This window comes from Manihot esculenta, chromosome 16 (genome assembly GCF_001659605.2).
Source record: "Manihot esculenta cultivar AM560-2 chromosome 16, M.esculenta_v8, whole genome shotgun sequence".
In the NCBI taxonomy this organism is placed as follows: domain Eukaryota; kingdom Viridiplantae; phylum Streptophyta; class Magnoliopsida; order Malpighiales; family Euphorbiaceae; genus Manihot; species Manihot esculenta.
Genome location: NC_035176.2, coordinates 32,919,169 through 32,934,759, shown reverse-complemented (window position 1 = coordinate 32,934,759; position 15,591 = coordinate 32,919,169). Strand labels below are relative to the sequence as shown.

Here is a 15,591-nt window from a genome sequence, read left to right as displayed (position 1 = left end):
TTAGAGAAAATTACTACTTAGATCTTATGATATGGAAAAACTCACTAGTTGGTTACTCGATTTTAAAAATTATATTAAAACGCTATTGACATTTTAAAAATTTACTAATTAATTTTAATAGTTAAGTATTATAAAAAAAATCTAAAATACTTTTGATATAAAAGAACAAATTATTAAATTTTTTAATAATTTGATTGACCAACTAATAAATTTTTTAAAATTAGTAAAATACTTAACGATAAATGAACGAAGTAACTAATCAGTAGATTTTTTAAAATATTAAAGACTTTTAATATATTTTTTAAAATCGAGAGATTAACTAGCGAGTTTATCCATACTATATGGTTCTATTTTATTATTGATAATAGTAGTTTTGATATTATATTTAATATTTTTTCTTTGATTATATATAAATCATTAATTTAACATTAATTTTTTACAAAGAAATGTTTAATTTTAATATAATTAAATCTCATGAATATAAGTATTGACTATTAAAAATAAATAAATAAATTCATCAATTATATTATATTCAGAGAGTAAAAAGATAATTTTTTTCTTTTAATTTTGATTTTGTGTTGTAGTCTCTATTTTTTCTTTGAGTAAAATATATTTTATATCTTTCTTGCCTCTTTGTGACAGAAGTACGGTGTGAGTTCTTTATTTTATTTTTTTAGTTTATTTTTATTTATTTTTTATATTCACGACAGAAGTACGGTGTGAGTTCTTTATTTTATTTTTTTAGTTTATTTTTATTTATTTTTTATATTCACGATACGCTTGCTAATGAAGGTTTTCCTTTTTTTTTTTTCAAGGATTAGTGATTCCACTTTTAAAATGAATAAGATTTTATTTAGTTTGACATTGATGATTTGAGATCCCATAAATGCGTCAAGTGACTCGTGCTCTTTTAGACCGATATTCGTCTAGAATTGCAGCATGGCTTCCTTGTTTGTTTCATTTCCAGTTATGTAACTTTTGAGAGTTCTTCCGTGAATTTCCTTGTTTTGTTTAGTATGCATGATTGTTATGATATTCTTATCGCCCTCTAGTTGATTGCTTGTTGGTTTGATAGACATTGGTCATGGATGCTCTATTGCTCATCGAATATAGCGATGAGAGGTATTTTGACAGAATCGTGTGGTTGGGTTGGTTGCCTCTTTGCCTGTGGACTGCTGCGGATTATGAACCTGCTTTTGCATTTTTCCAATGGTGGGCCTCTAAATCGTTTGAGGCTGTATTTGTTGGTCATTTTATATAATAACCTATTATTGTATTTTAGTTTATTGGGTTAGACTCACTCTCTTAATACTGTAATTAACTAATTTCTACCATAAAAAATAAAATTATTATATTGTTAAAAAAAAACCTTAGCATTATAGCACATTAAAAAAAAATTGATTTTTTTATATTATTATTATCGCTATTATAATTTTATTTTGATTTTTTTATTTAAAGGTGTACATTACTAAAATAATATAATTACTAATATAATAATCAAGTTATAATTTATAAATATATTATCATTTGACTAGTTATTAAATACTATTTTAAAATTAAATTATTTTTTTAAAGCAATGATACTCAGAAAAAAAAATCAAAATTTATCTTTAAATTCACTCCATATCAAATAAATTCATCATCTTATAATTTTCCCACTTCTATTTAATTTAATTATTTCATAATTTATAAAATCATGAAAGTCAGTTATTATCATAAAGTATTATTAGAACTCAATTATATATATATATTGGTATAACATTTTTTTAAAGATTTTAAGTAGGACGAAAAAATCAGAAATTATCACAAAACATAAAAAAGCATTATAATAATTGAAAAAACAATAAGCATGATTAATATGATTTTAATTGTGTAATATTTTTTTTATTGTTGCATAAATATGTAATTGTGTAATATAAATAAAAATAAATTCAATTAAAAAAAAAAATATTAGTAGCAGAATCGCGAATGAGGATTAAAGATGGGCTTAGGGCTCTAAACGGTGCGTAGTAAGGGGATGAAATTGCGAAGCTTCCAGACGTATGATTCCCTATTAAAAGTTGAAAAAAATTAATAATAATCATATTATGATGCAATAAAAAATTATAATGTACTCTTAATTACCTTGCATAATAATTTATTATTTTAAAATATAAAGAGTTATATAATTAAATAATAATGATATATTTTTACCATTAAAATTTGTTATATTTATGAGAATTATTTATTTACATTATTTTTATATTTAATTGATGTTGTTGAGATATAATGCAAAATTCAAATTTATGCGCACTGATGTCATCAGGCGCGGCCTTGAATTAATAATGGCCGCCCCTCATCATCATCGTTCAGTCCCCCACCGTTCTCACATAAACAAGTCTTTGTTTTTTTTCATTTTTTTTTTTTAAAATCTAGGAATTCAAATATCCAATATTAAATTATTGTAACGTAAACTAAATTTATTCTATTCGAAAATTAAGATAATTTAATATAATTTATAATTTATTTAATAAATTGTTTTACAAAATAATCTTTTTTTTATAAATTATAAATGACTATCGTGTATAAGTTCTACTCTTGAATTAGGATAAAACTAATTTTTTCATAATTTTTTTTGACAAATTTTGTTTTGTGGATCCACAAATCTATTTGACGAGGTACCAAATCAAATGATGATGATATATATTATTATTTATTTTATTTGTTTCTTGTTTGATTTGTATCCCATTAAGAATGTAAACGGATCGGGTATTTTTGGGTATCCGATCTGACCGAACTCTAATAGGACGGATTTGGATAATTATAATCGGATTTGGGATGAATTCGAATTTTAAAAATAATAACCATTGCGGATTCGGATCGGATTCAGATTTTATATATAAGGTACCCACTATCCGAACCCGTTTATATAAATAATTAATTTAATATAAAAAATATATTTTACAATAATATTTATAAATTTTTTTTATATATTTTTATTTAAAAATTTAAATTTAAATATTCTTTAAAAATATTATATTTTTTAAATAAAAATTATTAATGAAAAATATTTTTTATATAAATTATTAATTAAAATATATAAAATTAAACGGTTTCAGATTTTATTCGGATAATAATAATCGGGTTTGGGATGGATTCGGATAATTTAAATTAATTTTTAATCGGATTCAGAACGGATTCAGATATTACTAATATAAATCAGATTCGAGTTTGAGTAGTTTAATTTTCGCGGGTACCCTACCCGTTTAGATCCGAAAGAGATCCACACTTTATATATTAGTTTGAGTGAAATAAATAGGTATGGTACAAGTGTTGGTATAATAAATAGAATTGAAATGATATAATATCCATAAAAATATAAATAAAATAAATTTAAATTATTGTATTTATAACCATTTTTAAATGAGTACGAACTCTTTATAATGATACCATATAATAATAAATACTTGAGCAAAGTAGGAAGAAATGAGGATTATGAATGCCGACTGCACTCAACACCCATCTTCAAAAATAGATTTGGGATTCCCAACTCACATCTAAGTGTCTCTTTGTACACATGAGTTTTTCTTTCAAATTTTTTTTAATGAATGAGATAAATTATATAACGGAAAGTAATTTTTATTTTTTTATTATAAATATAAATATCTTAAATTAAATAAATAAGAATATTCGAATTCAATATTTTATTTATTTTCTCTAATTTAGAGAAATAAAAAAAGACATGATAAAAACATATGCATTTATTGAAGTTCAATTTCTGTTTACTACTAAATTTGAATGGAGTTTTCTTATTAAACATAATAAATAAAATTTCAATTCATAACTCTTCAAAAAAAAAAAAAATCAGATTTTGATAAATGATTAAAAATAAAAAATGCATATTATAGATTCATATTCATATTTAAGTGTATACTTATGGGGCTATTCCATTGAAGAAACTATTTAATGGATTTAAAGTACATATAGATAATAAAATTCATCATAATACTCAAATATAACGAGATTCCTATAAATTTTAATTAAATTAAGTGATATAAATTTTAATTTAATAATAATGAAACAGCCACAAAAATAATAAGATCAATACAAGTTTATAAAGAATAATGCTGAATTTTCATATTGACTTAATGGTTAATTTCATATCTAAACTTACTGGAAATATTTAGTTCAATTTAGTGAATTTTTAAATTTTTATTTAAATTAACCTAAAAGTTCCAATTTTTCAAAGTCAGTATAGCTCAAAGTTAACAAAATAAAGAAATTATTTTTTTATTTAATATCGAAATCTTAATTTTTGGACTAATTTAAGTTAATTTTAATAGAAGTTAAAAATAAATAAAATTAAATATTTTTTTTAAAAAAAGAAAGTGAAATTAGACATTTACTCTTTTAATTTCCTAGAGCATGTCGGTGGCGGGTACGTCGTGGTGGGGTGTTGATAGATGCGGCCACAGCCATACAGTCAGTACACATGGTCTAGCAACGGTTAAATTTCGGAGAAAAACGACTCGAAAGCTTCTCGATATAAAGGCAAGGATGGGCCCATAAAATCGACGGTTAGATCAGCGAATTGACATTTCATGGGGACCAATACACAAACGGAGTGGGGCCTGGTTAGGTGTGTGATTTATTTTAGGGGACATGATTGATTCTTTTATGATTTCTTGCTAGGTAGAGACAATAGTTGGGCACGGTTGAACCTCGACTATGCCCTTATGGCTTCAATTTTGGGTCGTATTTTTTAATCTACGTTTTATTGTTGTTCAGTAAATTATAAATACACTAATGTGAGATTCACTTTTCACAATTAAAAAATTTATATTTATATAAATGAAAAAAAATTCAAATTTTCTTTTGATTGAAATTAAAAAATAAATGTATGGAGAGTTAAACTAAAAACCTCTTGCTACAACTTCACTATCAGCTTAAATCTATGACAGCCCACACTGGATTATTCCCCCTTATTGAGCTTTGCATTATTGAGGAGTTTAAAATCCAATGCCCATGACTGCTTCCAAATAGCTTTCATACTTCAAGCACAGTTTCCTGTATATATTAATATTTTAGTTTGACTATGTTAATTTTTATTACATTCAATTTGATTACTTATTTTTTTTATGTTTATTAAATTTTGATTAACTGAATACTTATTTCATGCACAATTTGATCCTATCGAGTAAGAAATAACAATAGCAATAGTGAATAATATGAAACAAATTGTATATCTTATTTAGGATTTATTTGAAATTATAATGCATTAAGCGAGTAAATTATAAAAAATTATCTTTATAATTTTTAATTGATTATTATAATAATTATCAACTATTAAAATAGTATTACCGAGTAGAGTTAAAGTGTTACATATTTTTTAATAAAATACTTAAATTCTCAAAAAGAATAAAGTCTAATTATATATATGAAAAAATTTTACATATGCATTCTGTCAATATAATATAATTAAATATAAATTTTACTATAACTTAATTAATTTATTTATTTAACGAGTGTAGTGTGTCGAGTTCACATAATAATTTTTTTTATTCTCTTTTTTAACTCCTTTTCATTTGGATGTCAAATCATTGTCCACAAATCATTATTGGACGATACAGGAAATGGAAAGTGAAGACAACAGCTAGACCCACACCCACTCACTCTTTACTCTGTGCTTGTAGGTTGTAACTCGATGTGAAAGCATAATTTTTATAAAATTTCCCCTTCGATCTACTTTGCAATAAGAACAATTACTTATTTTTAACTTGCACCAGCAATGTTAACATAGGCAGCTGCTGTTCTCTGTATCACAAGGCAAAGCCACCCACGTGAAAGATTAAGGTCATAAATACGAGACTGCAACTGGAATTAAGCACTTACCTGTAAATCTGATATCATAATCCCAATAATCATCTCTCTCTTCACATCATGCTTCTTCAGTGGTAAATGATCCTTATTACGTGCCTCAATATTAGGTGGAAGCACAAATTCCTATTACTCCTGTAAGATGCAGAACTACGTTAACAATATTTCATTTAAAAAAAAAAACAACTTTGGCTACAGTAGCATTGGTTTTTATTGTCGAACCTTCCTCCAAGCAAGGTACAAGAAAGTTTCACATGATCCAAAAACATAAACTCACCACGCTACTATTTGAAGTTATTTATAAATTACAACCATCTCTGTGTCGGAGCTGTGAAGATTCTGTCAAATGTTTCAGTTCAAATTGGACGTAGGAAACACAAGCTGAACTAAATAAACCAAAGTTATATCTGGAAAAACTCAAATCGCATCTTTACTAAATTATTTAGTATTAGTAATGGATCTTTGAGTTTTTTCTTTGTTCGCAACAGAAGTCCTTTACTATAGAAAGAAATTCAGTATGAGAATTATATTACAACGTAATAATTACATCAGGGCATACAAAATATATAACAGAGAAAGAAACAAGAGGTAATACGGAAATGATAAGAAGATTACAAAATGACCATACCCCACCACGTAACATCACTTGAAAATATATACCTCGTGGGGGGAAAAGATGCATAAATTTCACAAGCAGACAGCTCACCTCAGATTCTTCTTCTTCCTCTCTCCACTCTTGTAAATAATAAAAGAAGAAAATACATCAGTGAACCAGGTCAATACACATGTTTTACAGAAAGTAACCAGAAGTTTCATGCTAATCAAATAAACTGTGGAAGGGGGTTAAGCTTAAGCTTAATTGTCCACGTTCCTACTAATAAATATCAAAATAAGTAAAACTCAACTGCTTAAATCTAGAGATTCTGGATGAAACCTGCAGACTTTATTAGAAAATTAACATAGTGAAAGATTCCCTGTATGTCATAGGGATTCTGGCCCCCATTTTTATATTGGAACAATGACTTTCATAAACAAAAGTACATGGTAGGAATTTAAAAATTGCGGAGCAAGGGTGAGAGTAAACAAGAATGTACTAGCCGGTTGACAACGGCCAATAAATTAGGAGAATACATAGCTATACGACACACACAAAAAGGCCCTCGGATTTTTCCAAATTTGCAGAGCACACCACTGACAGTCTGACAGAGAAGCATCCCAATTTACGGAAGTTTTCAACTATAGCCCTGTCACACTGCAAGCATTCGGTAAATGCATCCAGATTTAAACCAAAATAACATCAATGATATTATGTTAATGCTCACAAATCTTTACTATAAAATTCTGAAATTATACAAAATCTAACACAAGATGACTATTTCACATGCTAATAATGCTGCTACAAACACCAAGATGGCAATTAGAACAACGATAAGAAGGCTAACTTCAAAATGCACCCCTGCAATCTCCACACCTACCTAGCTCCATCAGTCTCCTCAGAACGGTAAACTTTTTGAGGTTGAACTAGATGTGAGGGACTTAAAATGCTCCGATGGAACAAAATCTTGTGGCAAATTGGCCCTCTTGACAATTCTCCTCATATTATTCTGCAAACTCTGTTGCACTAATTGTTTCACTGCTTTCTTTTCCTCGCTCATCATATCCTCTGCCTCCTCCAGAGACTCCTTTGAAGCCCCATTTGGGTTTCTTGAAGATGATGAAGACATACAAAGAGGAGCAGACACTGCTGCACCCAAATTCCCACCATAATTCTCTGAAACTTGCTTCCCCTTGTCCACTCTCAAAAGTTCCAGGATTCTTGAAGCCCTTTTCTGTGCTAATGTGCTCCCCAAAAGTGTTAACTCGAGCAATGATGATACAATTCCTGCCTCAATCATCGCCTGTCTATCCCCATAGGCTTTGTGTGCCATCACCATCAATATATAAGATGCTTTCTCTTGGCATCCCGGCGAGTCGGTCCAATTCAAAACATCTATTAAAATTGGAAAAGCATCTGGTACAACACTAATGGCCTTTCTACCCTCTGCCGTCGATGCAACATTGCTCAAAATCAACAGAATTCTTTCACTTACTTCCATGTCTCCCAGCATATTCATAAGAAATGGGATCAAATTCGTTTCTATAATAAATGAAACATTGGATGAGAATATTGAAAGGTTGTACAGAGCTCTAAGAGCATCTTGTTTTGCTTGGTCGCTACTTTTATGGTCCAAATCCTTGAGGACATTTACCAAGAAGGGGATTGCACCTGAAGAACCTATAATGGGTTTATTTGAGTCCAATGCGCTCAAGCCTAGAAAATTTGCCACTATTGCTTCAGATACAGAAGGGTTAGGAGGACTTGGAGATTCTATGATCTTCAGCATTTTGTGAACAGCCCCTGCTTTAACAATTGCCGCTTTATTCCTGCAAAAGGTTAACAAAAGAATTTAATTCCACTCCCTTTAACTGAACCATATTTGAGAAGCAAACAACATGTATACCACGACAAGGAATGCAAATGGAGTAGCCAAAGAAGATTAAATGCAATGAAACTGTTTCCAGAAAACGGAAACATGGAAAGTGACTTGGTGCGCGTATGTTATATTTACATATATATGAACATTGAAAATAAAATATTATTGCAGATAATAATTGGGAACCAACAAAAGCAAGAAAATGATTCTACATCCTCGATCTAAAGGCAAATCAATACTCAAAACATAATCATGCATTATTGAAGGAAACAACACCTTCCAAATTATACTCCAACACAAGCAGGACGCAGAAAACGACTTCTCCTTGGCTCATAATACAAGCTACAGCTAAACACAAAGACGGAATTTCCAAATCCCGAAATTAAGGGAAAAGAGAACGCCATTACTAACATCTGAAACTGATTGTTTAGCAATTCTAAGAATTAAAAATAAAATGGAAAAAAAAGGAGAAAAACTCACGCATCATTTCCGATCCCAAGATTGAGCAAGGCATAGAGAGAAGCGATCTGAGACTCCACTTCTTCCACATCGAGCATTCCAACTAGAGGAGGAATTGCACCTAACATTGCGAGAGTGACTCTCACTACCGAGTCTTCCTTAGAAAGCAACCTTACACAGCAGGCAGCCTCTTTTCTCTTCGTTTCGCTCTCAACCTGCAATTCCTTCACTACTCGTTTCAGCTCTTCCAACGCCTCAACTTTCTTCTTCGTCTCGATTTCAGTCTCCGCCTCTGCAATGCACAACAGATCCGATAACTTCTCCGACTTTCTATTTCTCGCTCTCCCTGCCTTTTTCTCGCATACATTATTGTTATCGGACTTCTCCGTGGTACTCGCGGTGGTGGTCGTTGATGTTGTTGTGGTTGTAGCGGATGTGGCAGTTGTAGTGTTGGAGGAAAAGTCGTCATCATGGTGGCGATGGTGGTAACGGGAGCTGCCACCACAGCTAACGGCATCAAAGATTTTACGGCGGAATGCAGAGGCGGAGAAGGAGGTGGAAAATCTGAAATGGCCGCCAACAGAGGAATTAGTGGAGGAGGAGTGAGGAAGGATTAAGGATCCGATGTTATTCCGGTGACATTTGGCCATTTCGCAACAGATTTTTGTGAGGGAGCTACATTGCAGAAGGAAAAAGCAATCAGAGTTCTAGTCTTCTAGATACTAGAGAAAGCGTTTGTGCGTTAGCGTTACTCTGGTGATTTCTTCTTCCTCTTTTTGTGTGGGAGACCGGAGAGTGTTAAGAGTATTCTATATTTTCGGTTTTCTCGTTTATTTATAAACGATCAGAGTTTTTCTGAGACGCTCGGAGAGAGAGAGAGACCGTATTCGGGTCTGTTTGCCAAGGGATTATACAATATGATATTTTCAAAAAATATATATAATATTTAATTTATATAATATTAAAATATTTATTAATTTATCTCTTTATTTTAAAAATATATTCAAACCTCTTCAAAATTTTAAAAAAAATATTATTTAATAATGAAATTAGTGATTAAATTAATATATTAATTTTATAAATTTTCTATTTAATAGCTTAAATTAATAAATTAATTAATTAATAGACTTTTATAATATATTTTTAAAATTAATAAATTAATTAATATTTTTTATATTATAAAAATTAAATAATAATTTTTCGTTTTCTTCTCAAATAAGAGCAATAGCACATGAAAATACAATTTTTTTTGTTGTATTGATATCTTATTAGTAAATTTTGACTAATTCAATATCATATTTATTAAAATAATGAAATTATATTAATATCCGTTTTTTTAATAAGTGTAATATTTTAATAATTAAATATGATTATTTATTATGTTATTGATATCAAATAATTTTATTTGATAAATTTTAATAAAAATAATAGTATATTCATTAAAAAAATTGTATTAATTTTTTGATTACATATTTTTTTAATTATTTATTTAAATGGAATAAAAATAATGGAGAAAATAAAATAAGAGAGAAAAATAAATTCTCTCTCGTTTAATTGAAAAGAAAAAATAAAACCAATAAAAATACTCCTTTTTGTCCCTTTCAGTGATATCTCTAATTTAAAACTGAAAATAATAGAATAAAAAGGAAAAGTTACTATTAATTCAAAATTACAATTATAACCTTATCCATTTATTGAAACTTGAGAAAACTTATAAATGGCAAATCCTTGAGAAAACTTATAAATGGCAAATTCTGATTTTGTTATAATTACACATTATATTTTTTTATTAATTAAAATTTAATTTTTTAAATTTTACTCTGCTTATCTCTTATAATTATATATATCATTTAAAAATTAATAAAATTATCATATCACATTAATAAAATATATTTTATTTTTATTAAATCTTACTTTATATTTTTATTTTTTATTAATTAAATTTTATCTTTTTAATATCTTATTAAATGAATAGTTAAAAATTTATAAAATTATCAAATTATTTTTTTTATTATTAAATATATTTAAAAATTACTATTTATATTATTATTATTATTTTTATTTTGCATTCACAAATTTAAATTCATTTAAATAAATCTGAGAAATTTTAAATTTTATTTCTTCAATTTTTAATTTCTATTTAAAAAAATAATATTATTTATTCTTTTAATTTTTATCAATAATTTTATGATAATAATTTATTTTAATTTTATTTTAATTAAATTTTTTCAATTAATTTTTTTAAAATTTATCTAATATATTTATTATTTAACATTACTTTTAAAACTATCGTTAAAAAATAATTTTATTAAATACATTAGTTATAAATTATTAAAAAATTATTTAAAATAATATTTAATATAATTCAATTTGAAAATATTAAAAATAATAAAATAATATTTTGAAATATATTTTTTAAATTATCCTTTTAACTTTCAAATATAATATTAATCTATCACTTTTTTTTTCAAATTATATTAATATTTAAAATAAATTTTAAAAAATTTTAAATATTTAATTGTCTAAACATATTCGATTAAATGGTTAAAAAATATATAATTTATTTGAAATTATAAATTTAATTTTAATTTTTTTATTTTTTAAAAAAATATTAAAAAAATAATATATTTTTAATTTTATTCAATTTTACTCTAAATTTATTATTATTAATTTTATTTTAAAATTTACTATATACACGTGATAAGTGATATGGTAATTTTATTAATAGTTAACTGTATAAATAAAGCCATGGTATAATTAAAGTAATTTAATGAGTTAAATTTCAATTTGCAAAAATAAAAATAAAGAATATAATTATAATATAATTAAAAATACATATTTTTTTACAATTAACTTAATTATAAAATTATATTTATTTTTTTCTATTTTTTAAAAAAAGGTAAAATATTTTTACTTTATTTTATTTCTTTATTTTGCTCTTGTATAAATGTACAAAGAAAAAGAATAATAAAAAAATTATAATTTTATTTTATCTTATCAATTTATTTCCTCCATCATATGTTAAGCAAATAGAGTGTAAATAGGTGACTACGATTCTTAGCCTCCATTTAATTATATCTGAATTAATGTTAATAATTTATGAGAACTTTCATTGGTTTTACTTTGCACAAAAGGTCAATTTAGCCTTATAATTGGCCCTAAATAATAATATATATTTAATTTTTAAAATTGCTTTATACTAAATGTAATAATTATTTAATTAATTTTTAAATTCAAGGCACATAATACAATAAAAGCATATAAAGGCTGCCAATGGAATTGGTAGCTTATATTTTTTATTTTTAATTTTCCATGAGAATAATATTTATTTATATAATAGAAATGAAAAAAGTAATTAAGAATAATTTTTAGAACCAAATTAATTCCTTATTATGAGGCCAGTAAATTGAAATAATAGTTAAGTTCTTATTTTTATAAATATTTAAAAATACATATTTTGAAAAAATTACTGTTGAGTATTTATTAAATGCATTGAACTTAACTAAGGACATGCATGAAAATTGATTATAAGATTTTTGTCATGTTTATAATATTTCAAGAGGAAATGCATGAAACACTCATGAGATTTAGATCAGTTATAATTACATTTAATTGAATTTGGCATAGGTTGAATACTTCAATCTCGAATTCTTTTTAGCTTTATAAAAAAAAAGTTATACATGAAAAATTAATGGATGAGACAAAAAATAATTGAGAGATTAAAAGAAATTATGTATAAAAAAATTGATTTTTATTTACTTTTGTTTCACCAAACGAGGCTTAATAATTCGAAGGAAGCTAAACTGGCAAAGGCTCGTTAAACAAGCGATACACTATAGGAGTTTGGCATAGGGAAATGTGTAACTACAGTGCATTGCATAAAATACTGACCCCTCAACGCCGTCCTTTCTTCCGTGCCGTCCAGCTAATGGATCTGAATCATAGAAACTTCGCGTGGGGCCTAACAAAAATGGCCGATACTGTGGGCCCACTCAATTGTGATTGGATGGAGTGTGTTCATACCGTAAGGCAGAGTTGTATGGTGCGTGTCAAAGGATGTATGTGCGTGCCTCTCCGACTTAAACGAAGATGGATGGATGCCCGAGCTCACCATCTGACTATGTGCCCTTTATTTTCATAATAATTACTCTATTGCCACCGACATCCATAACATCATCATTTTGAGTTGTATAATAGCTTTGACAATTTTTAAAGCATTTTCCTTCTTGCTTTTCCTATGGTTGTGAATGTTTTGGCTCTTAAATAAATTGTTTATAAAAGATGTGTTGAATTCATTCTGAAAAGGGATACGTGTCTTTTATATAAATTATAAATAATTTTATTTTAAATTAATTTTTAAAATAAATTTAATTTAATTTAAATTTAATAAAATTTAATGAAAATTGAAAATTAAGACCAACAATTATTATTTTTTTTGGACCACATAAAAGGATAGTGATGGACCTTAATACTCTTAAATTGCATAAGTTATTAGGTACAGTGAGATTTGTCCTACGTGATGCAATTATTGTATTTATAAAATATTCTACATCAATAATAACTTTGTTTCAAATAGCTCTAGGTCTTATTGTGATTATATTTCATATATATCAATTAAAAGAATATTATAACAACGTCTTTTTCATCAGCTATTTTTAAAAAATTTATATTTGATATTTTAATATCTCTGTTATGTTTACTTTAGAATAAACTTTATGGTGAGTTATTAATAAATGCATAAATAATAATTTTTAATTTTATAGAATTATTATTGGATGTTGATTGAAAAATGGAGACACAAAAAATTGACAAAACTGCTTGCTTTGATTGAGGAGGAAATGCCCAATACACAAAACAAACCAAATTATATTTAGACAAAGAAATCCATCAAATTGCTGGTATGAAAAATGGTTGACAGACAGGAAAATTGTGTTGACATTTTTCTCAAAAAGTGCATTAATCTATTAAAGGCTGCTTCTTATTAACTTCATTTTCCTCCCTAATCATTACTAATCCATCCATCCTATTCTGAAACACTGGGTCCATGAAATTTCTTGTGGGGTTTTAGCTTTATATTCTTTCTTAGTGGTTGTGATTTGACTAAAGTCTTTCTCTAATCCTTGGCTCCCAAGTCCCTTCATTATAGAAAGAAAATTAAAAACAAAAAAAAATTAAATATATTTTACATTTTTATTTTAATTGGAATTGATTTATTCAACACCTAAACTAAAATTGAAACATATTCACCTAACTTTAGAAAATTTATCACATGATCTTGTGCTCCAAAGTTTTATAAATTGATAATTAGAAAATTTGCTATTGAATTTTTCAATTTTTTTAAAATATTTTTTAACTTTTGAAATAATTAGAAAATTTTATCAAAGAAAAAATTATCAAAAATGAAAAATACCCTTTTATTTTCAAAAAAGTAGTCATTTCCTTCCTTTGAAAAAATCATTAATATTGCTATATATAAATTTATTAATATCTCTTATTCTTTAAATTAAAACTAAACCATAGAAAATAAGTAATTTTATTGAAAAATATTTTTTCAAGTTATGAAAAAAAGAAGCTTAAGTGTTACTTGAGTGGGTTGATTAGGATAATTGGATAATGGGGACAATTTGCTATTGAATCCAAAGTACCTAACCACCTGTTTTCAACCATCTCCACTGCATCATTATGCTAATGAAAAAGTAGCACTTCCCCTCATTAGTATATTTCTAAGTCAGGGCAATTGAAGAAATAATTGATGTGTTCACGAGAAAGATTTTTATTATAAAAAATGGAAAAGACTGCAAAAAAGCACAAAGTTAAAGGTGAAGGGAATCAACTGACCATACTTTGTTTTCCTGAAAAAATACACAAATGGCTAAATCTCTTTGCATAATTTGCATTAGTTAACAAAGATACTGATTTGTTCATTCTGTTCCTTTCAAAAAAGGACAAGGAAAATGAAAAAAGAAGTGCCTCAACAAACACTTTGCAAAAGCTTCCTAATAGAAAAGCTACAACTCAGTTCACTTATTTTTATATTCTGATGGATCATGTCAGGAGCTACTTGAAAATTTGCTTGAAGAAAGAACAGCCTAATCATTGTCAGTGCACAATCATATTCACAAAGGCCAAAGCAAACTTTTAATTCTTGAACTCAGAAAGCTTTTGTTGCATATATTTGCAACAGCAAAAAGATACACAACGGCAATCATGCCTTCCATTGATGGGCTGCTCTGGTAGGTTTGAAGGGTGCATCAGCATCAAAGATAATTGAATCTTCATCCCTGAATTTTTCTGTTAAGCTCCCATTGCAATTCCAGACTCAACCAACTGCAGTTTCACCCGCTTAACTGGCTTTGCTCCAAGGTGGGTCAAATCCTAACATCCCCAAAATTCACTTATTGCCAACACTAGCAGGCCCCATGAACATGAAGCTAGCCATTGGTCAATTTTTTTAGTCTGACGAGCCACTGATTAATTTCACTGCAATTTCTTGAATAACTTCCTGAAGTCGGCTAGATTTTTCTCAACATTTGTGGCATGTCGTTGGAGGTACATCAAAGTTACATTTCTCAGCTTCAGGACACACTCACGTTCAACTCCAAATTGCAAATAAATTCACAAAAAACCATTGTAGGGCTGCACTCTAGTCCAATATAATTGAATCTTCATCCTTTACCCCTCGCTGTCAAAATTCCCATTGCAATTTTGATCCGAAAGACGGGTCCAATTCTAACATTCCCAAAAGTTGAATGCCTTCCTTTTTGAAATGAAGATTGAAGTTCTTTCGTCTCAGTCAGTTTTT

General features: G+C 27.3%; 1 protein-coding gene across 1 annotated transcript; it reads right to left on the bottom strand.

The window, feature by feature from the left end:
* Window positions 1-6,929: 6,929 nt before the first annotated feature.
* On the bottom strand, window positions 6,930-9,689 carry LOC110603056 (U-box domain-containing protein 12). Its single transcript, XM_021740709.2, has 2 exons — window positions 8,811-9,689; window positions 6,930-8,280 (listed from the first exon to the last, which is right to left on the bottom strand). Exons 1-2 carry the CDS (start codon window positions 9,437-9,439, stop codon window positions 7,350-7,352), a joined length of 1,560 nt encoding a protein of 519 aa, XP_021596401.1. The 5' UTR covers window positions 9,440-9,689; the 3' UTR covers window positions 6,930-7,349.
* Between the last annotated feature and the right edge of the window lie 5,902 nt (window positions 9,690-15,591).

Coding starts and splice junctions, on each gene's coding strand:
- LOC110603056 (XM_021740709.2), bottom strand. CDS start 9,439: ATGGCCAAATGTCACCGGAATAACATCGGATCCTTAATCCTTCCTCAC. Junction 8,281..8,810: donor CTTGGGATCGGAAATGATGC/GTGAGTTTTTCT, acceptor AACCTTTTGCAG/GAATAAAGCGGCAATTGTTA.